Source organism: Hemicordylus capensis, chromosome 3, assembly GCF_027244095.1.
Source record: "Hemicordylus capensis ecotype Gifberg chromosome 3, rHemCap1.1.pri, whole genome shotgun sequence".
NCBI classification, from domain to species: Eukaryota; Metazoa; Chordata; class Lepidosauria; order Squamata; family Cordylidae; genus Hemicordylus; species Hemicordylus capensis.
This window is the reverse complement of record NC_069659.1, coordinates 51,119,953-51,143,775: the sequence shown is the minus strand read 5'-3', so window position 1 is coordinate 51,143,775 and position 23,823 is coordinate 51,119,953. Positions and strand designations below refer to the sequence as shown.

General features: G+C 43.8%; 1 protein-coding gene and 1 long non-coding RNA gene across 4 annotated transcripts in view; one reads left to right on the top strand and one right to left on the bottom strand.

Moving 5' to 3' along the window:
* Positions 1-4,341: 4,341 nt before the first annotated feature.
* Positions 4,342-23,823, bottom strand: part of SLC19A2 (solute carrier family 19 member 2) — a 33,185-nt gene continuing 13,703 nt past the window's right edge. For both annotated transcript variants that reach the window (XM_053310933.1, XM_053310932.1), the window contains exons 3-6: positions 16,312-16,534; positions 14,472-14,664; positions 9,052-9,193; positions 4,342-7,538 (exon numbers count right to left, since the gene is read on the bottom strand). In XM_053310933.1, coding sequence (XP_053166908.1) covers positions 7,413-7,538; positions 9,052-9,193; positions 14,472-14,664; positions 16,312-16,534 — 684 coding nt within the window. In that variant the 3' untranslated portion in view covers positions 4,342-7,412. The remainder of the gene's footprint in view (positions 7,539-9,051; positions 9,194-14,471; positions 14,665-16,311; positions 16,535-23,823) is intronic.
* The window catches only part of LOC128351416 (uncharacterized), a 35,153-nt gene continuing 31,543 nt past the window's right edge, over positions 20,214-23,823 (top strand). For both annotated transcript variants that reach the window (XR_008319766.1, XR_008319767.1), the window contains exons 1-2: positions 20,214-20,569; positions 23,604-23,694. This is a non-coding gene — a long non-coding RNA (uncharacterized LOC128351416). The remainder of the gene's footprint in view (positions 20,570-23,603; positions 23,695-23,823) is intronic.

Below are 23,823 nucleotides of genomic sequence, written 5' to 3'. Positions count from 1 at the left end.
GAATAAGCAAGTCCAAGTAGGTGTGTTTATGTGTGCGGCTCTCTCTGCGCGCTCAGTGAAGCTGCTGTTGGGTGTGCAACAGCGGATGGTGAACTGAGCGCGCAGGAAGTTTTTGCTCCGTCCACGCCTGCAATGTTGTATTGCCCCGCAGTCTATAAAACAGCTTCAGTCTGCGGCGGGCCTGGCGCACTGCGCTCAAGCCCCATTCACCCGTTTACTGTAAGTGCTTTGAGCACAGCGGGCCAGTTTGGACTATAACGTCCCCAGACGCTCCACGTGATTAAAACGGGAGTGCGTGGTGACTGGGTGAGCCTTGCCGTCTTCCTCCCAGCAGTTTCTGACGTCCTCCTGGCGTCCCTTAATCCCATTGGAGGAGTAGGAGAGAGTCGAACCAACGGCCATTCCACACGCCGCACCGTGTCTGCCCGCCGCCTACCTCCGTGCCCGTCCATGCGACTAAGGCATGCGGGCGGGGAGGACGTCAGGCCCTGAGCGCTCACGGGTATTCCCGTTGTAATCCCGTGCAGGGGCAGGGAGGGAATCTCGTCGGAAGCGGCCCTCTCTGTTTGCATCCAAAAGTGCAGCGACCTGCTAAGTATTTAGGGAGTGCCCCCTCCCCATTTTGCTGAACTCTTTCCCCGCCAAACCTAAACATCGTATCTCTCCGCTGCCTGTATACTGATTTATTGTGTGTAATTATCAGCCACTATTTGTGTATATTAGTTATATTTGTTGTTCTGGATTTTATCTTTTGGCTGGCCAATGGCTGTAATAAAAAAATTGATTGATTGCATCTCCCGCGCAAGAGTGTCTTTCCTCCCCACCGCGCAAGCAGTTGCTCTTCACGTTTTCCCTCCGCCTGCAGTCTAAGCAGTACTGCGTAGATTCCAGATTCTTTTACAGGAGAGCTCATTAGTTACCCGGCTAACTGGGCAATGAGGCACCTTTTTAACATGGTGATTCTGTTTACTGAGCAGGGGGAGAGTAACTGGCCCTATTCACGCCCTCAGCACAGCAAGTCCAGTGATTGTTGCTGGTGTCCATCATGTTTCTTCTTAGATTGTGAGCCCTTTGGGGACATGGAGCCATCTTATTTATTTATTATTTCTCTATGTAAACCACTTTGGACCCTTTTGTTTGCATCAATCCAGATTGGATTACTGCAATGTGCTGTACATGGGGCTGCCCTTGAAGACTGTTCGGAAGCTTCAGCTGGTTCAGAATGCTGCCTCAAGGAGGCTCGTGGGTGTGAGTCACTTCACGAGTATTACACCCATCCTGCGTCAGCTTCATTGGCTAGCCCACTTCTGGGCTAGATTCAAGGTGCTGGTATTGACCTTTAAAGCTCTACACGGCTTGGGGCCGGGGTACCTGTCGGCCTGCATTCGCCCATATGAATCTGCCAGGGCCCTCTGATCATCATCTCAGGCCCTGCTAATGACACTGCCACTAACAGAGATCTGGTTGGTGGGGACTAGAGACAGGGCCTTTTCAGTTGTGGCCCCTCAGCTTTGCAACACCCTCCCTGTAGAGCTATGCCATGCTCCCTCCCTCAGTGTTTTTTTAAAAAAATCTTAAAACACACCTTTTTGAGGAGGCTTTTTAATATCACTATTTTGTTATATCTGGTAGGTTCTTTAGCTTTTTATAATTTTCAGTTTTTATTTGAACCTAATAATTGTTTTTAAAAAAATTAATTTTATTACTTGTATCTGTGTCTATCTTATTATTGTAAGCCGCCCCAAGCAGTATTGCACTGGAGGGGCGGGGTATAAATATTTTAAATAAATAAATAAATAAAAACGGTATATAAATATTTGTTGTTGTTAGTCACTTGTGGCCTGACTTCGTAATATTTGCTTTTCTTTTGCAAGTTGAGCATCACGTGGTTGAGGCAAGTAGCCCACACACATTCCTGTGATCAGCAGCAGGTCACATGGGGTCTCCAGAGTGCTACTCTGTCCCCAAGATGCTTCCCCTTTCAACACTAAGACATAATTCAGATAATATTTTGTCCGTTGTCCCAGTTCCACAGGATAAAGGGGTGGGTGTAGCATAACTGCACTTCCTTCCCTCCACAGTGGGCAGAAGTGCTGTTTCTGCATTGCATGAGGGGGGCAACTGACTTGTACAAATGGCTCTTCTATGCACAGCCCAAATACTAGTATTCAGGCTGCATATGGAGAAGTGTCTCAGACCAAACCATCTTCCAGGAAGTGCAGCGCCCCGCTAAGTATTTAGGGAGTGCCGAATCCCCACTGTGCCCCATCACAATGGCTGGGGTGGGGGCAGTGCTGGATTAAAGGCACAAGCTAAGTAAACTACACCTTAGGGCTTCACATTATGAGGGGTCTCTGAACAGAAAACATGACTACATTTCAAGTTTTATATAACATGGTTTCATTTTTTAAAAGGTATTTCTAATTCAAATGGGCTTATTACAAGGTAATTTTGTTTGCTAATTTTCCATTTCATCTTTGCAATGCTTTATTATTTCTATTTTCATTGTCTATTTTGTTAGAATAATTTTATTTTTTGGTAATGCTATTGGCCTTAGCATTACCACCTAATGGCACAGCAGGGAAATCGCTTGACTAGCAAGCCAGAGATTGCTGGTTCAAATCCCCATTGGTATGTTTCCCAGACTATGGGAAACACCTATATTGGGCAGCAGCGCTATAGGAAGTTGCTGAAAGACATCTCATACTGACATACGGAGGAGGCAATGGTAAACCCCCTCCTGTATTACACCAAAGGTAACCACAGGGCTCTGTGGGTACCACGAGTCGACGGCACACTTTACCTTATTGGCTTTATAAGCTTGACATAGTTTAGGGCCTCAGGATGTCATAATCCAACCCTGTGTGGGGAAATAATGTGTGTCATTGCTGCACCCAACCTTGTCATGGAGTCGGACCGTGAAATATGTATACTGGCTCTCTCTCTCTCTCACTCACACACTGCATGTTTTGTTCCTTCATGTACTGTAAGCTCTATTTACACACTATGTTCAACACACAATCTATGTAGAGTATACACAGGTACAGATCTGTATGCAGGTACAGTTATTTACTCATTATGTTGAATTAATTAGACCAATATGCTCCCTATCATGCATTTGAGGGACTATACCTAACAGGTTCAATTTTAAAATCAACACAGGTACATTCATTCACACAGACATGTACAAGTGTACAGGCACCTGAGTGCAGCTATAACGTCAAAAAGATTTTTAAAAATCTTTTTCACTCCATACAAGCTTCTGTACTGTCCATGACCTTTGTCTCCTTCTCCCACTACTTGTATTCTCAGCCCCATACTGTTTCCACTTTCTATCCTCTTTTTCAGTGCTCCCACATCCCTTTCGTGAATGCTTCTCTGAATTGTTATTTATGTATTAATAAATTGAAGTGTGTGTGGAAATAGTTGCTCTGTTTTTGAGGGAGTAGTATTACATTACGGCTCCTGGGTACCATTGCCAACATCCAAAACAACATTGTGCTGTTATTCTGACTATTGGCAATTGTATGTTTCATACAATTTCCACATTTTATGATGGGGATATTTTGCTGCCCCCACCCCAGTACTCCTGAAAACATGGCCCTGGGGATCCTTAGGGACATTTCAGGAGGCTCAAAGAGCTACAGAGGGGGAAACTGGCAAAAAATTGCCCTCTGTTGCACACATTAAACATTATTCACCACAATCAAGTTGGCCAAGAAGTATAACTGGTTTTTTATCTGTGTCTGCATGATCCAACACAAACAGCATAACTTTGCTTTCTTGTATGCTTTCTCATGCTCCAACAAAAACAGCATTAGGCACTTTTTAAAAACGATACATGATCTTGAAGCTACACTCCAGCATTTTCTGCAACACTGTGAACCATGACGAGCCACACCTCTCAGATTCATCAATGCAGTTATGTGGGTCAGCATAATGTTTCTGATTAATCCTGGGAATGGATGCAGAAGTTACAATTCAAACTTCCTTTTACTGCAAGGTTTGGTAGAAGTCATTTATTGTGTACCAGTAAATGAGAAGAAATCCAAGGTGATGTTACTTCTATAAGTGTAGTACATTAGAACCAGCTTCTGTTAGTGTAGTACATGAGGCAGAATTCTTCGTCTAGCAGTCTAATTATGTAAATCCAACTGAGAACTTTTTACTGGAGCTCTAGACGTGTCCTTAGTTGAGCTCATTACATGCGAATCTGCTAGCAACATTTTGGGATTCAATTGGTGCAGAATTTGGATTTTATCTCCAAAGAATAGAGTATATGGGCTGTTGTGATAATCTAAGATAGTAACCCAAAATTACACTGTCAAAGCAGAACAAGACTAGGTGTATCAAAACTATTTTTATTTGATTAAAAAATACAAGTGTTACAACTTGAATTAAAATGTTCCCACCCACAACTGTTTACATATTTTGTTTTTGGTTTTGCAAACTGTGTTGGCAAGCTTTATAAGTACTTCATTACTACACCACTTTGATATGATAGCAATGCAAGAGAACATGGAACCATTTCCAGGCTTATATTCGCTCAGCTGGATTAGTTCAGTTATTAGACCAGCTGAACAAATTACAAAAAGGCAAAGAAGCCAACTTGATCTGTTCACCTTTTAATAACTATATTTACCATAAATATGAGGTGTTTTGATTCCCCTACAGGAGAAACAGAGGCAAGAAATATTCTTTACTATTAGATTAAAGGTTCAGCTTCCCCTTTTGGTTACCCAACCCTTCCTTCTCTGAGCTTACAAACAGATTCGGGTTCTTGCCTTTTCAGGTTTCTATTTAGAAAATGTTCAAGACAGATCAAACCAGGTCCTTATTTCTCACTATGAAGCAATTGTAAAAATACCTTATGATGTGATCTGGCTGGGGCCTAGATCCAAGGTATCTTGGGTTCCCCTGTCACCTTGTACCTGAGAACCCAGTGGCTGTTCAATCTGTTTAGAAATATGGGTCTCCAAGGTTGATCTTAATACAAAAACAGTTGCAAAAACCTTGTATTGTGAAGAAAGCTGTCCTATTTCAAGGCGTTCCTCCTGAATCTTCAAACTTCTGCCTTTCTTCAGTAGCATTCAAACTAAAGTCTAGTTTTAAGCTCTCTGTAGTAAAGAAATGTTACTTTACTTATTTTGCACACTCGGGTCACTACAACCCCTCCATTCTTCCCATTTTTTCTAATTTGATGAGCAAGGAGAGTACTACATGAAGAAGTACCACGTATCCACTATGGGCAGGGCTCATAATAAAGGCTTCATGCATATGCTTTATTCCTCTTCAAAAAGGACATAAATCCCTTCACACACACTGCTTTTCCTACTTGGAGAGCACTTTCGTACACAATGCACATGTAGATCACATGCTGCCATATACTTGTGCGTATTTTGTTGCATGTACCTGCACTGGGAAGTACAATTGGCAATGGCTTCTCAAAGTGTGTATCGGCAGCTGAATAAGTGTGTGAAATCACCACATGAGACTTTCAGCTATACAGAAGTACTCTCCATATAGGAGTATTCAACAATTCCTTCTGTAACATACATGGAGCATGTAACACCACACATGGGACCACATATGTACAACATAAGATAGTCCCATGATATGGCCAGGTCTAACATCCTCAGCAGTTAGCTAGGAAGCACCACTGCAGCCCTAAGGCAAGTTCTCCTTCTTGTGATTCATTCAACTCTAATTTATTTGGGGTGTTGTTTTGCACATCACAGGAAATAATTGAAGTCAAAACTGGATGTGAAAGAGAGGAAGCAAGACATGTAATTTAGCAGCCGTTTCCTTATTTCCAAGATGTTTACAAACATCAGCTGTGTAACACCCATTTGGTCCTTGCTAGGGGAAGCCCAGCAATGAGGCTGAGTGAGGCAGCTGCCTCAGGAAAGGAGTTGCCTGCCAGTTGCCTCCATCAGCCTGTCATCTCCAGCTACCTCACTTGGCCCATCGCTGCCCAAGTCTAACCTGGTGGCAGTGCACAAGCACCAGCTAGTAGCACCTTCGCCCCCCACCCGCCTTTTCAGCAGACGGCGGTGCAGAGCAGCAGAAAGTGTTGAAGTAACTTCCGGCCACTCCATTCCCACCCTGTTTCTTTTCAAAAGGCAGGATGGGATGGACAACAGTGGTAGCAAGAGCAGTTGCATCACCAACTAGGGAACTGGCAGGGAAGAATATAGGGCAGAAATCAAAGGATGGGGAGATGGGGTGAGGAAGGAGATCAGGGCTGGGGGTGAATCTGGGGCATACACTTTGTGCACTACAGGACTCGCCATGGCACCTCAGAGACCAGAGGAACTGGGGCCAGGTTTGCTCCTTGTCCTTACAGTGGACAGAATCTAGAAGCTTTTGTTCTTGGGCACTTCTACAGATGTACATGAAAAGAAAAGCCCTGCTCTGCCTCCCTCAGAAAAAGGAAAGCTCCACACAGTTAAAACAAACAAGGCTACCTAGTTACCGAGGGGAAAATCAGAAGAAATGATCATGAGGGTGAGCTTCCATCTAGTGCTGTCAAAACATTCGTGTTGTACTTGGAAAAACTTAACGGCTATCAGCAGATATGGTAATCCAGGAGGTTTCTGTTCTCTGAAAATACGATGCAAAGTAATATTGCTGTCAGTTCATTGTCTTCCAGGCACTTAAGAACTGAAATCCAGGAATTTAGGAAGGAGATCTCTTTGAGGAGCTGAATGAAGCTTACAAGGAAGTACTGACATTCTCAGTACAAGAAGCTAAATCTGAACAGAGACAGTTTTGCTTGTCTATTTCCCATGCATCAAATTCCTAAAAGAGTACTATTGATGTTTCATGAGGTCAGGAGAGTGATTCATCTACAAGCTTGATGGGTAAAGGTAACAAACAAAAGTAAGGCCTTTGGAGATAGCAAAATGCCGACAAGTCAGGACACTCTATAATATAGAGTGTATTTGTGCATGTATGAGAAGCATATTTAGTATTTGTAACTGTGTTCTTCCACTGCCATATCCTGCAAGTGGACTATACAGATTCCAGTCCTTAACCACTACCACACAGTTTGCCCAGAGCTCCCAAATCCTAGCCTACCAAATGCACTCTGGCAGAATGACCGGGGCTAGTTTAATACAACCATCACTGTCCAGTGGCCATTTTATGGCTTGTCAGTCTCAAGAGGCAACAGGCTAATCAACGTACCTGCAGCATACAAGGCATTATATATATTCTTAAGAACTACTTTAAGATGTAGTTAAAAACATTCTAGTTTAAGCTACTAATATAGTACAAATATAGGTCATGTACAATTCAGGTAACAGTTTCAAAGCAGTAATATCTGAACATATTAATAAATAGAAACTGGCATATTTAAAACAATTCCCCCTTTCCTGATAGAAGTGCTGAACAAGTCAATACTCTGCGATTTAAGTAGTGTTCACTTCACTCTCATTTCTCCTCTCCTTCTGCCGACAGTTCTTGATAATACTGACTGTGCCGCTGATGAAGAACACTATCGATATGACAGCAAAATAACCAGCATAGATCATGAACTGCAGAAAAGAGAAAGAGGGTGGGGAAGAGCAGTAAACTGAGATGCAGCTCATTAGCCTCTCTCAGGGCCAGTCTTATCCTTAGGCAAAGTGGCCCATGTAATACAGAAGAATTAGGAGTACCATGAAAGGGCAGTAAATTGTCATTTATTTAAATTATATCATCACCACAACAGTGGTAAAAATACATGTGTGTTAACCATTTGCATTTTCTGCCTCTTGACACCAAAATGTCTAGAGCCATCCTGGACCTTACTATATTATATTTGGTACAAGTCACATTTCTGCTGGACTTCCAGTTTTATCAGAATACTCATTAGGTACATTCAAACAGGAAAAGCTCTTCAAGCCAGAAGAGAAGCTTCAGTTTTGTATAAAGGCATGCACACTAGCAAGCAGAACTACTGAATTTGTTGCAATTCCTGGCGAGTTAATCCCTGCTATCTGGGCAAAGAGGCATCTTCTAAAGTGGTGGCTTTCATACATGTAGCAAGGGAAGAGCAACTGTTCGTATCCAACCTAGTAAAGCATCCCTTCAAGTGGCTGTTGCTGGTGTCTTTTTTAGACTGGGATGGAACCATTTTGGGACAAGGAACCATTTCCTCATTCTTTTCGAGCTAGGAACATAGGAAGCTGCCATATACTGAGTCAGACCATAGGTCCATCTAGCTCAGTATTGTCTACACAGACTGGCAGCGACTTCTCCAAGGCTGCAGGCAGGAATCTCTCTCAACCCTATCTTGGAGAAGCCAGTGAGGGAACTTGGAACCTTCTGCTCTTCCCAGAGCGGCTCCATCCCCTAAGGGAATATCTTACAGTGCTCACACATCAAGTCTCCCATTCATATGCATCCAGGGAGGACCCTGCTTAGCTTAGGGGACAAGTCATGCTTGCTACCACAAGACTAGCTCTCCTGTAAGCTGCTTTGAGAATTTTTTATTTTTGGTAATGGAGAGTTATATAAATATCCCAAACAACAACCACCACCACAAGATAGCAGCTCAGTCTCTAAATACTGATAATGATGATAATTCACAGGAGTGTCCATCAGGAACTTGACAGAAAAGCCTTTAGGTATGTAATCTGCTCTGCAAACAGAGAGCAAGCCAGTATTCAGTCAGCCTCCAACGGCCAACAATAGTAAAGAATATTTATACACCACTTTTCAAGAAAAAAAAAGTTCAAAGTGATTTGCATAGCAAAAGGAATGAGAGAATGATATTCTGTCCAAAAGCGTCTCACAATCTAAATAGAAATGCAAGAGAGACACTTCGGTGACAGCCACAGGAATGGTTGCTTCACTGGGCTGAACAGGGATGGTTGCTCTCGCCATGCTAAATGTAGAAGAGCCACCACCTTAAAAGGTACTTCTTGCCCACTTTGCAAGTGGTCCCAGCATATTGGGGCCAGAAAGACTCTCTCATTCCTTGCCAAGGCACAAAAGGTTTTAGCAAGAAAGCTATGCTATTGTCCTCTCTTTCCCCTCCCAGCCAAGATAAAGCATAAGACTTACCTGTGTAAATATATCCAGCCCAAGTCCTCTTACATCGACAACAATCAATGTGAGCAAAGTTTGCAGTGCCAGGGCAATGAAAGTATTGATACCAAACACTAGGGCATAACGCTCTACACTTAAATTTGTTGCAATTTGGAACCTTTACAGAAAGACAAAAGAAGATACCGAAGATCAACACAAGAGATACAACTACTTTTAGGAGGAACAGTAGGCGTATAATGCCAAGTTAGCTTTCAGGCACTAGGGGCAAACTAGAGGCAACAGCAGCAATTCCATGTGTTTTTGCTCCAGATCACCCCAGTTGTGGAATGCAGTCAGTGGGGAAATGGATTCTCAAAGAATAAAAGGGAATGTGGGAGCAGGGGAGCTTAACTTCTACTCCTCCCTTTAGGTATATAGCAAAGTAGATAAGAAGCGGCCTTATTCTGAGGTAGACCACTGGTCCGTCTAGCTCAGTATTGTCTGCATGGACTAGTAGCAGCTCCCTAGGATTTCAGACAGGAGTCTTCCCAGCCCTCCCGCGAGATGCCAGGGATTGAACCTGGAACCTTCTGCATGAAAAGCAGATGCTCGACCACTGAGCTATAGCCCCATCCCTAGGCTCATCTTACGGAAACTGCTCCCCAAAGGGCTTTTAGCTCTGTCACTTTAAATATTGGAGCCCCAATATGGAGAAAGTGCGGAAAGGAGGTAATCCACAAGTAGGTTCTACACACTTCATCCATGTGACCCTTTCGGTGTTTTGGGGTGTGTGTGTGTGTGTGTGTGTGTGTGTGTGTGTGTGTGAGAGAGAGAGAGAGAGAGAGAGAGAGAGAGAGATTTTTTAAGGTGTCTCTCTACCCCTTTCTCCACAATTGGCGATAGTTTTATGCTTAAACACAGAACTGCCGCTATCAAATCTTGCTCAGTCCTTCAACACTTCTGCATGCAGTGATCTCATTGCATCAACCCACAAACTAAACACAAGGCTGGCATTTTCCAGCCAAACATCAAAGGGCAATTCAAAGTTGTTTGACTGGTTGCACTATCCCAGTAATCTTAAACATGTCACTATGTTAATCTCAGTTTCCTACAGGCACATGGGAACAGTCACCTAGCTCAGTACTGGGAGGATAAGCAAGATGCAAAAATATTACCTGTCAGGAGCTTTAGCAACTAAACGCATTATACATTATATATGATTTAAACACAGTGGAGGGGGGTGGGGGAGAACAACACTAAACAACAAAAAATCTCTATATACCGCTTTTCAATAAAAGTTTTCAAAGTGGTTTACATAGAGAAATAATAAATAAATAAGATGGATCCCTGTCCCCAAAGGGCTCACAGTCTAAAATAATAAAATAATAATAATAAAACATAAAATAGACACCAGCAACAGTCACTGGAGGTACTGTGCTGGGGGTGGATAGGGCCAGTTACTCCCCCACTGCCAAATAAAGAGAATCATTTGAATCCAAAAGTTCAAATAAATGAAGGACAGAAAAACATAACTATAAAAATGAAAGGATGGAAATTAGGTATTCTTGAACACAGATGAGAAGCATCTATATCTAGATATTTAATTCGCTTAGCCGGCATACATGCCCAGGATTTGGCGGCGGAACTCTCACGACAGGTTGCGAGAGTTCCGCTGCCAAACGGCGAGAGTTGCGGGCAAGAAAAATGGCAGCGGGCAGTAGCAGCGGGCCGCAAAACAGCCTAAGGAGACGGGCTCGGCTGGCCGCCGGGAGGCAGCAGGATGGCCTGGCCAAGTTAGGTCGTCCCAGGAAAGGACAAGGCGGCGGCGGGCCAGCCTGACCTGGCCATGGGGAGTGGGAGTGGGAGGCGGCGCCGGTGGCAAGACGGCCAGAGTAGGTGCTGGCGAGAGGGGTGAGTGGGAAACAGGCAACAGCGCGAGGCCCCGGCTCCCGTTGGAGGCCGGGGTGGGAGGGAAAAGGGTAGTGGGACTTCGCCGCCCGGGAGAAGGTTCCCTGTTCGCCACCCACTGAGGTAAGATGCACAGTGTGGGGGGGGGGGGCAAGAGAGAGGGGAGGCGGGCAAGAGAGTGTGGGGCAGGAGGGAGGGCAAAAGAGAGTAGGGCAGGAGGGAGCAGCCGGCCCCAAAGAGCACACAGATGCTCTGTGCGGGTAGGCTAGTCTAATGGTACTGATTTAAAGAATACTGAACAAATACATTAACTGTCGCAGAGTCAAATGCCTTTCTGGGTTATATAAACCAAATCACTAAATGGGGAAATAATACTTATAATGATAACATGTATCTCTATATTAATTGTGCCTCCATTAGGCATAGTTTTAGAAAAGGCAATCAACCTGGAGACTGTTCGCTTGAAGCAAAAACTGTTAAAAGGTTCAAAATGTGGTTTTCAAGGAATCAGCCCCAAAGTTTAGGAGCCGGACAATGGATACGTGACAGAATTACCAGACTTAATGAAATGACACTGTGGGAGGGAAGTGGGTAACCAGGGGCTTCTCTTTGTCCCCTCTACAAGTAGCATAGAACAGAACCAGGGCTGCCTGTGACAAATGAAGATTGTATTAAATAACTCTGACTCTGAACATCTTGGTCTAGGTGCCACAGTTAAATTTCTAGGCGCCATGGCTCCCTGGCACCTGGGATTTGGCAAACCCTGAGTCAGATCTAAAAATCCTTGTTTTCAAACAGTTTTCAAGCACACCTCAACAAACATTTTGGCTCTAGGAGCCAGTCTGCCCAAGGGGAGAAGGGCTCACCATTCACCCCCCCCCCCAGCAATGCCTTTTGCTCCAGGAGGACAGGCTCACCACTTTTCCTGCCCCTGCCTTGCCTGCTCACTCCTCCTCCTGGTCATGTCCATCAGGCCCAGGCAGGCAGTGGGCAAACCCACTTGGACGAGTGAGCAAGCAGAACAAGGGCAGGTTGATCTCTGCTCCTCCTAGTCACATTGGTCCACTACCTGCCTGATGGAGAGGACACAGCCAGGAAGAAAAGCCAGCAAACAAGGCAGAGACCAGTTGCTCCCTGCTTCTCCAGATCACATCATAGGAATATAGGAAGCTGCCATATACTGAGTCAGACCATTGGTCTATCTAGCTCAGTATTGTCTTCACAGACTGGCAGCAGCTTCTCCAAGGTTGCAAGCAGGAATCTCTCTCAGCCCTATCTTGGAGAAGCCAGGGAGGGAACTTGGAATCTAGATGCTCTTCCCAGAGCAGCTGAGGGGAATATCTTCCAGTGCCCACACTTCTAGTCTCCCATTCATATGCAACCAGGGCAGACCCTGCTTAGCTAAGGGGACAAGTCATGCTTGCTACCACAAGACCAGCTCTCCTCTGGCTCAGGGAGGCAATCAGTGTTCCCTCTAAGGCGTGCGCACAAGCCTGCACTCACACTTTTTAAAAAACGTCTGCTGAGTTAATTTTAGATCCTGATCAGGTTAAATCAGGAAGGCCCCACTCTGAATGCATGTGTGCACACACTGCCTTGATGCTCCCACCCAGAACAAAACTCATTCTGCACATAGATGAAAAAAATTAGAGAGAACACTGGAGGCAATTGACCAATGAAACCAGGAGGAGGGAGAACCCTGCCCTTGCCTTACTTGCTCACTCCTCCTGGTCACACCCATCACTTCCTGACTCAGGTGCTACACTTAAATTTCCAGATGCCATCACGAGCTGGCACCTGGGAATTGTCGAGTCTTGGGTTAGGGCCAAACTACATGTTACATAAAACACGTCAGAGCTAGTGTGCATAACTTTTCTGTACTAAATAGGAGTTGCCTGGAGGAGCAATCTGCATTTGATCCCCTGTAGCTCCTATTTGACTCTAGAGCAAAATTCCCAATGGCACCAATAAGAGCTTTCCTCCCATGTCAAACAGTAGCCACAACAGCTTGGACACAAACCACGATGATCTGGATTGGGATAGTGGTGAGGACAAAAAGTTAAAGCTCACCTCCTCCAACAGTTCCTGGTTAGCACATAAAAATCAAGCACATCAGCTCTAATCACCACACTTAACATTATGTCCTGTTTGGCTCTTTGACTCATCAATCCCTTCCAGCTTCTACCCTACAAGCAAAAAAAAGAATTGCTTCCAAGCCAACAATGAAGGAAGTCACTTGATTTTCAAGTGAATGTATGGAAATCTTATATTGAGAATATCCCCACCCCGAGCAGTTTAAAGAGAAGACCTTGATGTTCTTATTTTACCTTCAGCAACCAAACCCTTTTACTCAATACTTGGTCACCTACAGCACCAAGTAACTTGACATTCTGTTCTGCTTTGTTACGTGCTTTACTGAGTAACTATTGTATTACATTGCAACATGAACTTTATGATGACTTATTGCATGGCTCATATGTGAATATTTCCCCATCACATTTATTTGCTCTCTCTTACTTTCTAATTTTAGCTAGTGAGAGAGGCTTAGAAGACAGACAGATCTGACAAGCAGATGTCACAATAAGGAGAATCCGTTTTCATTCCGAGATTTCAGACTTGTCAGTGACTTTTTGGTGACACATGCAAGGTCTCAGAGGCTTGGCATGATAGCCACAAGTGTAGATTGCCCAACAAGGACTGCATGAAGTAGAATGAAGACCTTTCCCCTTCTTTCATAAACTCAGAGACCCAATTTTAATAGGATGCTGCATACCCAAGGAAGCCTGTGTAGTATTCCATGCATCTGGCTTTATATTTAGGATTAAGTCTAAAGAATTACATATTCTGGCAAGCATGCACTGAAATTTGCTTCTACTGTATTACAACATTTCAACTTCACTCTGTATTCAACAGACTCTGCTATGCTCCAGCCAACCAGATATAACTGAGCAAGGTATTTTGACCATTTATCTGAAATCTATACATTTAGGTATTGCTCTTGACTGTCAAACTAGCAAGTATAGGAAAGGAAAGAATCGAAATATCAGTTCAAGAGATAAAAAGGCAAGGCAGCCTTGTAGTAAAGAGATTTAAATGCAAGACTTTATGTTTATTTCAGCAGTTTTTCTTCTCATTTCCAGGAACATGGTAGATACCAAGACTGGGTTTAAGCCAGTCAGTCAAAATGCTCTTTTCAAAAAGCATTCTTCCCTGGAAAATATTGACCCCGAGATAAAACCCATTATCTACTCTATGCTTTAACTTATGGCTGCATCTGAAAGGACTGAAGACTTCACTCAACGATAACTCCTATGAATATTTCTATACCACTTTTCAACAAAAGTTCTCTAAGCGGTTTACACAGAAAAATAAATAATTTTTAAAAAATAATTCTATGCGTCTCCATGGCCAATCTTAGTTACTTTAATTGTTGATCTTTTTAGGCTGCTTTCTCACTGCACAACACTCACTATGGCTTACAACAGTATCCAATGAAACAATACAAATAGGACATCTATAACTCAAAATGTTTGTAAAGAAACACTCACGTTGCTATTGTGATGACTAGCATATAGACCATTCGGAATATTACATAGCAGGCGTAGCACACCCAGATGTTGTGAACGGTGTCCATGACAAACACAGCCGCAGCAATGACAGAGGAGAAGAGGGCTAAGGTTATCTCACCCCAAGTAGCCCAAGTTGCTTTTGCATGTCCCATAACAAACACAGCCACAGCTCCTATAAGTGCAAAACCCAGTAAGTTAGTATCTGAAGATTTGTCTCACTTTTTTCTGTCCACATGTTGAAGACTTTTTAGAAAGAATCAGTTAGATATGGACAAATAAACCAGTAACAGTTTCACTAACTATTTCATCAAGTACCTGGAGTTTCAAGAGTTCAGAGGGACCAAGCGCACACATAAGCAGGATTCATAAGAACGTAAGAAAAGCCCTGCTGGATCAGGCCCAAGGCCCATCTAGTCCAGCATCCTGTTTCACACAGTGGCCCACCAGATGCCTCTGAGAAGCCCACAGGCAAGAGGTAAGGACATGCCCCCTCTCCTACTGTTACTTCCCTGCAACTGGTATTTAGAGGTATCTTGCCTCTGAGGCTGGAGGTAGCCTATAACTACCAGATTAGTAGTCATTGATAGACCTGTCCTCTATGAATTTATCTAAACCCATCTTAAAGCCATCCAGGCTGTTGGCTGTCACCACATCTTGTGGCAGAGAATTTCATAGATTAAGTATGCACTGTGTGAAAAATTACTTCCTTCTGTCGGTCCTAAATTGCTTGGCAATCATGGGATGACCCCTGGTTCTAGTGTTATGCAAGAGGAAGAAACGTTTCTCTGTCAGCTTTCTCCACACTATGCATGATTTTATAGACCTCTATCATGTCTCCCCTCAGTCGTCTTTTTTCTAAACTAAAAAGCCTCAGGTTTTGTAGCCTTGCCTCGAGAGGAAAGTGCTCTGGGGCTCTGATCATCTTGGTTGCCCTCTTCTGCACGAGAGTGAGGGAGTCACGGGGATGAGGAAGCGATGCCCACACTCCTCCGCTCGCCCCACCCCCGCTGCATGCATGCTTTTGTGCTACAGAGCAAGCAGGGACTTTTTGCGCAGCCCTCTGCGCAGTGATGCATTTCTTGTGCAGCAGAGGGCTTTGGGAGGACGTGGGACTACTGTGCAAGAAGTTCCCACTCATTCCATAGCACAACAGCATCTTCATAATAGGGGTGAATGGAGCAGCATGAGCAGCCCTCCCTCCTCCCCTTACACTAAGACTTACCTCTGATTTACACTAAGTCAGCTTCCCAGGTGGGAGGTAGACACTCAAATATTAGGTGGCACAAATTTAGGCTTTGAAGTTCTGGGGAATTGGGGAAAACCCAGTTGGGAGATGGAAGGATATGTAAAATGTTTCCCAATCAAGACATTAGGATCACTGCTTAATTGCAGTTGTGCAGTAAAGGCTGCGTAACCATAGCCACATTGTTCCCATAGGCATTACATTTGTCATCTTTGTGTGTTTGACAAATATTTCCAAACATGCCCGGCACGTTTTGCTTGGATGGCTTCTCCAGGAAGCTCCTGTACACATCATCTCCAGGCAGAGTTTCAAAACACTACTCAACTAGTAGCAGAATCAACTGATTCATCTCATGCACATCACATGAAACTTATCCAACCCACAGTTTGATGAAGTGCTGTTTAGACAGAAGAGTCTCTTCCCTGCATTAGAAAAATACCTATTTTGGCAAGTGCACAGCACACCAATACCATTAAAAAGGCCTATTCAGTCGTTTGAAACCACATAACAAGCACCTTTCCAAAAAACAAAACAAACAAAACAAAACAAAAACCAGAGATAAAGGAGGTAACTTACCCAAGAGTGTGGCAACACCCTCCACACCACCATTATAGATTTCAGAGCTCTGAAATGGTAACACCTTTTCCCACAAGCCTTGAACGTAGTTTAAGATCTGGAAGTAGCCACATGTTGACAATGCCCACCATACAGACCAACATAGCAGAGTGCGGGAAGAATAACATTGCAAGAAGTCCTTCCAGAGCTCTTTGATTACCTTCACAACATCCACTTTCCGCTCCTGTGTAGATTAAAAAACAAACGTTTCAGCTAATCTAATGTACATCTACAACAAGGTTGCTGAAAGATTATAGATCCAAATAGTCCTGAAGATTGACATCTTCCCATTTATTCAAGGAATAAGCACCACCATGCAGCTATGGTGGTGCTTCTCCTCCACCCCTCACCCTCATAAAAAGAAGGCTGAACCAAGTACACAAAAGCTAAATTGTGGGTCAGTAATTCACATGATCATGAAGACAATATGCAATTAATTCATATCTTATACTGCATTGATTACCAAATAAATGTTAAGTGACATCTTCGATTATCAGCACTTCAGTACAATGCACTGATTAAATCACCACACACAAATCACTCTACCATTTCTAAGCTAATACAAGTCAAGGGGGCAGTTCACTCGACTATTTGGGGGTGGGTTGGGGAGCTCCTACCCCAGGCGCAGCGCATGACCAGAACCTCTGTTTGGGTCAGCAAATCCAGGAGACACACAATTAAGACAAGAACTGTGTCCACTGTTGTGATCAGGCGCTGCAAGGATGGAAGGTTCTGAGGTCTAGCATGCCTTCCCAGTATGCTAAGCACTGCCAGCAGACCTGAAAGCCTCATGACATCAGCAGCTGCCCTCTGACTGGCCACAAAGGAGCAGGAGGCGGACCCAGCCCTGCTGATGCAGCTCCAGTTTCAGGATCATAGGGTGCACTTTGCAGAGTGACACATCCATGGATGGCAGCCCCTATAGCCACAGCTCTCTATGGTTTCCATGCGAGGCAGGGTCCTGGTGGCTGGGCAGAAGTAGTGAGTGGGCTCACATGACCAGAGAACCAAAATAATAGAACTCTCCTCTCCTCCTATCTTGATTATGAGCAGGGTAGCAGGGCTGGATTCGAACAAACAAACAAACAAACAAACCGGGGCTGGATTACCCTGCTTTGAGCATCCTGGACTAGAGGGATTTTTTTGACACAATCATGCAAACCAGGGTAGTCTGCTCCTACCCTGATTTTGACGATTGTGTGAACCACCCTACTGTGTGGCACCACAGAAGTGAAGTACACACCAACTATCGTCTAGTCATCTATCATTAGCTGTGTATAAATGAGTTTGTGAATCAACCTCCAGGTCATAATGCACATCACCAGTAATGCCTTTTGTGCTGATCTACTTCCTCTGTGACCTAGAGTTTGTCCAGAAAGCTCCCATTTCAAAGATCCAGAGCACTGTCATTTCTTGAACATGCTATACTAACTGAAGACTACTCAGCTTTCTTCTGCAAATGTGAGTTTGCCACTGCGATAGTCAACTTACATGTTCAGAAAAAGAGTGTGGTGCAGCCCTCCTGGGACAGAACTATTTCAGAAAGCACATACGTATGCGATGAATATTTATATACCACTTTTCAACAAAGGTTTCCAAAGCAGTTTACATACATACATACAAAATGGCTTCTGGAAGAATACTGTGCTGGGGATGGTTAGAGCCAGTTGTTCTCCCCCTGCTCAATAAAGAGAATCACCACTTTTAAGTGCCTCTTTGCTCAGTTGGCAGGGGACAGTTCAGGTTTGGATGCTGTGCAACTTTAACACTTTGCTACACAGGGCCACCTAATGGTGCAGCGGGGAAATGACTTGATTAGCAAGCCAGCGGCTGCCGGTTCAAATCATTGCTGATATGTTTCCCAGACTATGGGAAACACCTATATCAGGCAGCAATGATATAGGAAAGATGCTGAAAGGCATCATCTCATACTGCGCAGGAGATGGCAATGGTAAACCCCTCCTGTACTCTACCAAGGACAACCACAGGGCTCTGTGGTCACCAGGAGTCAATGGCACACTTTACCTTTACACAGGGGAAACTAAAATGTCAGGAGAAGACTGGACTAGAACCTGTCCCCAATATGACAAATTTCTGCAGGCAGGGAGGTCTTCCCCCACCCCCACGGAAAACTGAAATCAAGCTCAGTCTACCTGCATCTACATTTCCATTAAGGCCTACTTAGGCCACGAGCTCCACTCAGAAGGCCTCAAGGAGGAAATCAGTTTGGGGCAGCAAGAAAGCTTAAAGCAAACAAAATGAAAATTGTATGAGAGCCTGACAGAACAATCTGTGCCAGCAAAACTGGTGCATTTCATAATATGGAGCATTTGGGGCTCTAGAGAGAAGATTACTGTATTTTACGAGTCATTCGCCAGTGAAAAGGATTCTTGCTTTGGAACAGCAAAGGAGTTCTGCTGTAAATTCCAGTGGAGGGGGCGAAACAGCCACAACTTGGATATGACTAGACAAGCTGCATTCACAACTTGAACTGTCATATAGGAATATGCTCCCTGCGGAAATAAAAGCATCTCCTTCTCTGTTTTTCCCCCCAGGAAGACCCTCAAGACTTTCCTGTTCTCGCAAGCTTTTAATTAGAATTGATTTTAATGATTTTAATTGTTTTAATAACTGTTTTGTACTATTGTTTTTATTGTGTCTCATCTATTTTAATTTGTGTCTTTAACTTAATCTTTAACTTTTAAATATTATTTTAAATTTTTTACACCGCCTAGAGATGTACATATCAGGAGGTATTAGAATATGATAAATAAATAAAGATGGACCATCTATTATTTTTGGGTCCTTAAGCTATTTTATGTTCATGTGTTATTTCAATAAATTTTGGTAGACCCTGAGCCACCAGTTCTTTTGACAGCATACTCAGGTAATCAGCAATACTCATGCATACTGAATAATGCACAACTCTGGCTGAGCATGCCTTTCTGGAACCCAAAACCTTTTGTCCAAAGCAGGTAGATTCTATGGTGTAGCCTCCTCTCGCCCACATCGAACCATACACTTGACTTTTCAAGTGCCCACAGGCTTGCCATTCAGTTCATGTACAAACCTCTTTTCTGTCAGCATCAGGTCTCAATAGTTCTCAAGGTCTCTGGTATACACGTCTGCATCTCCCAACTCAAAGTATGTTAAAGTCTGAGGAAAAGTTCAGTGTAACCTGAAAGCTGACAAACCACATTGTGGACACTGGTTGATCTGTGCCCAAGAACTCTGCACAGAGTGAGTACAAGACTCTCACTAATTGCGGCAACCTTTTTTTACCACTGACTTGAGACACACAGAGAGATCTTGTATCTTGCTGCTTGCCCCAGCCAAACTGAAGATATTTGTCCACACAGTGTATAGACAAAGTTAATGGGGTCCTGTGTAAAGAGTGGACAAATACAACCAGTGTTCATATCTCTGTCCTCAACCATCAGTAATTAATTACATGGCTATAGCAGATGACGCATTCTCTCCACTTTAGTTCAAGCTCTGTAAATGAAACAAACAGCCCCAGCCTACCTCACAGGATTGCTATGACTACAATCAAGATAAGAATTCTAATACTCTTTGTATACTTAGCTCTATGGTAATTAATTACAGAGCCCTGGGGCATTTTTGTGAAAGCTTTCAGCAGCAACAAAAGCACGCACCCAATATTGGGGGCAGAGCAAAGACAAGGCTGGCAAAGACAACACAATCCTTGCTCCCAACTGGCTACACAGCATTGTGACATCATGCCCACTATACAACCCCAATTAGCTGGAGTCAATATTCCCAGCAAGACAAGACCCGGGTTTGCTGGATTCTATAAGAATCAACAGCAGGGGGTTTTGTTTTGTTTTTTTAAGCAGCAGCAACTGAACAGAGACTGAATAGGCAATGAACAAGGTGATTAGTGGAAGGGATTCAGTGACTATTTTGGCTCCCCACCAAAACATTAGTTTTGCCCCTATAATCAGGGAGTGGAGGAGCCAAGATGGTGATGGAACAGACACCTGTTTTAGAGCCTCAGTCTTAAATCACTATTTTTTTCCACCTGAGAAGATCTCAGCCTTTAAAAAGAATCTTCACTGCCTATGGGGGAAACTCCTGGCAGCTCCTTTGTGGTGATTATCCAGCTTTTGGAAGAGCAGAAAGTGAATAAGAGATCCATACCAGTGGCTTGGAGGAGCTCAGAACTGGGTGAAGCAGCATGATCAACACTTCCAAGATGGTGAGAGCGATTTTATCCCTTTATACCATCTATTTATAAATCCATCAAGCAGCTTAAAATAGATGAATTTTACCCTCTTAAGGAAGATGGAAATGACTTTATTACAATTCCCACATGTACAGATATGCTGCCCTTGAGATCTTATCTCCTCAGAGAGGCCAATTTCATCAGCTGATGGCCCAACTTCACCAGGAGTAACATTAATGCCTGATGACCAGGAGCCTTTAATGGATAAATGGTTAGCATTGGAAAAGGCTCGGAAATTAGGGCAACAGTCCACTTTTCCCATGGACTTGGTAGCAAATCAATACTTACTGACAGCAAAAATGGTGAAAGCGATCTTTGAAGAAATCACATTTGGGAGTAGGAAAGTGGACTTACTAATTACATCTTTTGAAAATTGTACTCAGAATTACTTGGCAAAGAGACTCTGTAACTAAGTCTTTAGTGCCTTCAAGTGAGGCAGCAGGCTCAAGTAAGCAACAAAGACAACCGGCTGTGACCTTGGATTTCGGCCAATCTGCAGTTGGAGCTGGAAGATCTGCAGTTACAAACTGTAACTGGACATTGCAATTAAATTAGGCTATGCTTTATATCTGTCTGAAAAATATTAACAGAAATTGTTGGCATTTTCAGAGAGAAATAATGTGTTCCTTGAGCCAGCTCTTGAGACATGGGCCTCAATTTATTGTTCTATTTATTTGATTTGATTTGTATACCGCCCTTCCAAAATGGCTCAGGGTGGTTTACATTAAACAAAGCTAAAATCAATTAACTATTAAAATCTAAAACTGTAAAAACATAAAACCATTATTAAAACAATTAAAGCAGTTTTTAAAATCCTGGAAAACCAGGCCAAGCCTTTATGGTTTAAACACAATTTAAAAACCCTGGAAGGCCAGGCCAAATAGATAGGTCTTAAGGGCTCTCCTGAAGGCCAATGATGAACTCAGATTATGGATTTCTGCTGGGAGTGCATTCCACAGCCCAGGAGCAGCTACCGAGAAGGCCCACCCCTGAGTCGCCACTGGACGTGTTGGTGGTAACTGAAGATGGACCTCCTCAGATGACCTTAACATGCGGTGGAGACCTTGCAGCAGAAGGCACCCTCTAAAGATAACTCAGACCTAAGCCATTCAGGGCTTTAGAGGTAATAATCAGCACTTTGTATTTTGCCCAGAAACATATCAGCAGCCAGGGCAACTGTTTCAAAACAGGCATAATATGGTCCCTCTGGGTTGTCCAGACTCATCTGGCTGCTGCATTTTGAACTAACTGACGTTTCCGAACTATGCACAAAGGCAGCCCTACATAGAGCGCATTGCAATAGTCAAGCCTGGAGGTTACCAGCTGATGCACCACTGTTTTGAGGTCATTCTCTTCAAGGAATAGACGCAACTGTCAAATCAGCCAAAGCTGATAGAAAGCATTCCTGGCCAGAGCCTCCACATGAGATACCAGAGTGAGTCCTGGTTCCAGGAGTACTCTCAAGCTATATACCTGCTCCTTCCAGTTGTGTGCAACCCCACCCAGTGCAGGAAGTTCTAACCGATCTCTCAAATTCTGAGCCCCTACAATGAGCACCCCCATCTTGCTTGGATTCAGTTTCAATTTGTTATTCCTCATCCAGCCCATTACTGCCTGTAGGCAGGCATTTAGGGAATGAATGCCATTTCCTGATGATGAAGGTGAAAAGGAGAAGTAGATTTGGGTATCATCAGCATACTGATAACACCCAGCACCAAATCTCCTGATGACCTCACCCAGTGGTTTTATGTAGATACTGAAAAGCACTGGTGACAGAATGGAGCCTTTAGAGACTCCATATAACAGCTCCTGTTTTGAGGCGCAACTGTCACCAAGCTCCACCATCTGGAAGCTACCTGAGAGATAGGAGCAGAACCACTGCAAAGCAGTACCCCATATCCCCAATGCCCCCAGGTGATCCAGAAGGATACCACGGTCGATTGTATTGAATGTTGCCGAGAGATCCAGAAGAACCACCAGAGCCACACTCCGTCTGTTGATTCCCTGGAAAAGGTCTTCCATCAGGCCGAACAAGGCTGTCTCAACCCCATAGCCAGCTCTAAAGCCAGTTTGAAATGTGTCTAGATAATGAGCTTCCTCCAAAACTTCCTGGAGCAGGTTGGCCACCACCCTCTCAATCACCTTGCCCAACCAAGGGAGATCGGAGACTGGCCTATAACTATCCATCACTAAGGGGTCCAGGGAAGACTTCTTAAGAAGTGGTCTAACCATTGCCTCCTTCAAACAAGGAGGCACCCTACTACCTCAGCAATGCATTTATGATATTAACCAGGCCACCTCCTACAATCTCCCTGCTTGATAGAAGCAGCCAAGTCGGGCAAGGATCCAGAGAACAAGTGGTAGGCCACACCACCCCAAGCAGCTTGTTCACATCTTCAGGAGTCACAGATTGAAACTGATCCAATCTAATACTGCAAGAGGGATTGCTGGACACCTCCTTCATAGACCCTGCAAAAGTGTCAAACTTTGCGACAACTCGAGAGCAGGTTAGGGTGGAAAAATCTGACCTCTCAATTCAATCATTAATATAGTTCTGCTCTCAATACAAGCAGTTTTTGAAAGTTTTGAAACTGTAATAAAGATCAGCGGAGAGAGCTCTGTATAATCCAGAAAAAATGATAGGAGTTTCTGGGAATTGGTGGCAACTGGCATTCAGTCTAATTTCATCTCAGATGCACATATCCCAGCTGAGACCTGGTTTCAATACTTCTGGGCCATCTATGGTAGCACTCAGAATGAGACAATTATTAGCCTCCTGGATGTATCCTCCAAATTATGCACTGAACACCTTTTAAACAAGTTGGAGGATTGTGCAGATATGATGAAATTGTTTCATCCAGAGCAGGCAGGCTTCCATAGGGGTCACAGCACAATAGATCCCTGTATCACCTTGAAGGCCTTGATCCAGAAATATGCTAATGGTCATGAAAAAAAACCTTTATGTTGCATTTATGGACCTTTCACCAACCTTTGACTCTATTGACAGATCTAGATTGTGGGAAAAGCTTAAGAGGACGGACATTGACAGACAGCTTCTCAGGTTACTGATTGAACTGCACTCTAATCTCATGGCCAGGGTGAGTGAGCCAACAAGGATTGCTATCCAACCCCATTTTATTAAACAGAGGAGTCAAACAGGGCTACCCACTGGCTCCCTTTTTATTTATTTTTTATATCAATGACATAGTACAGGCCATGGAGTCTCA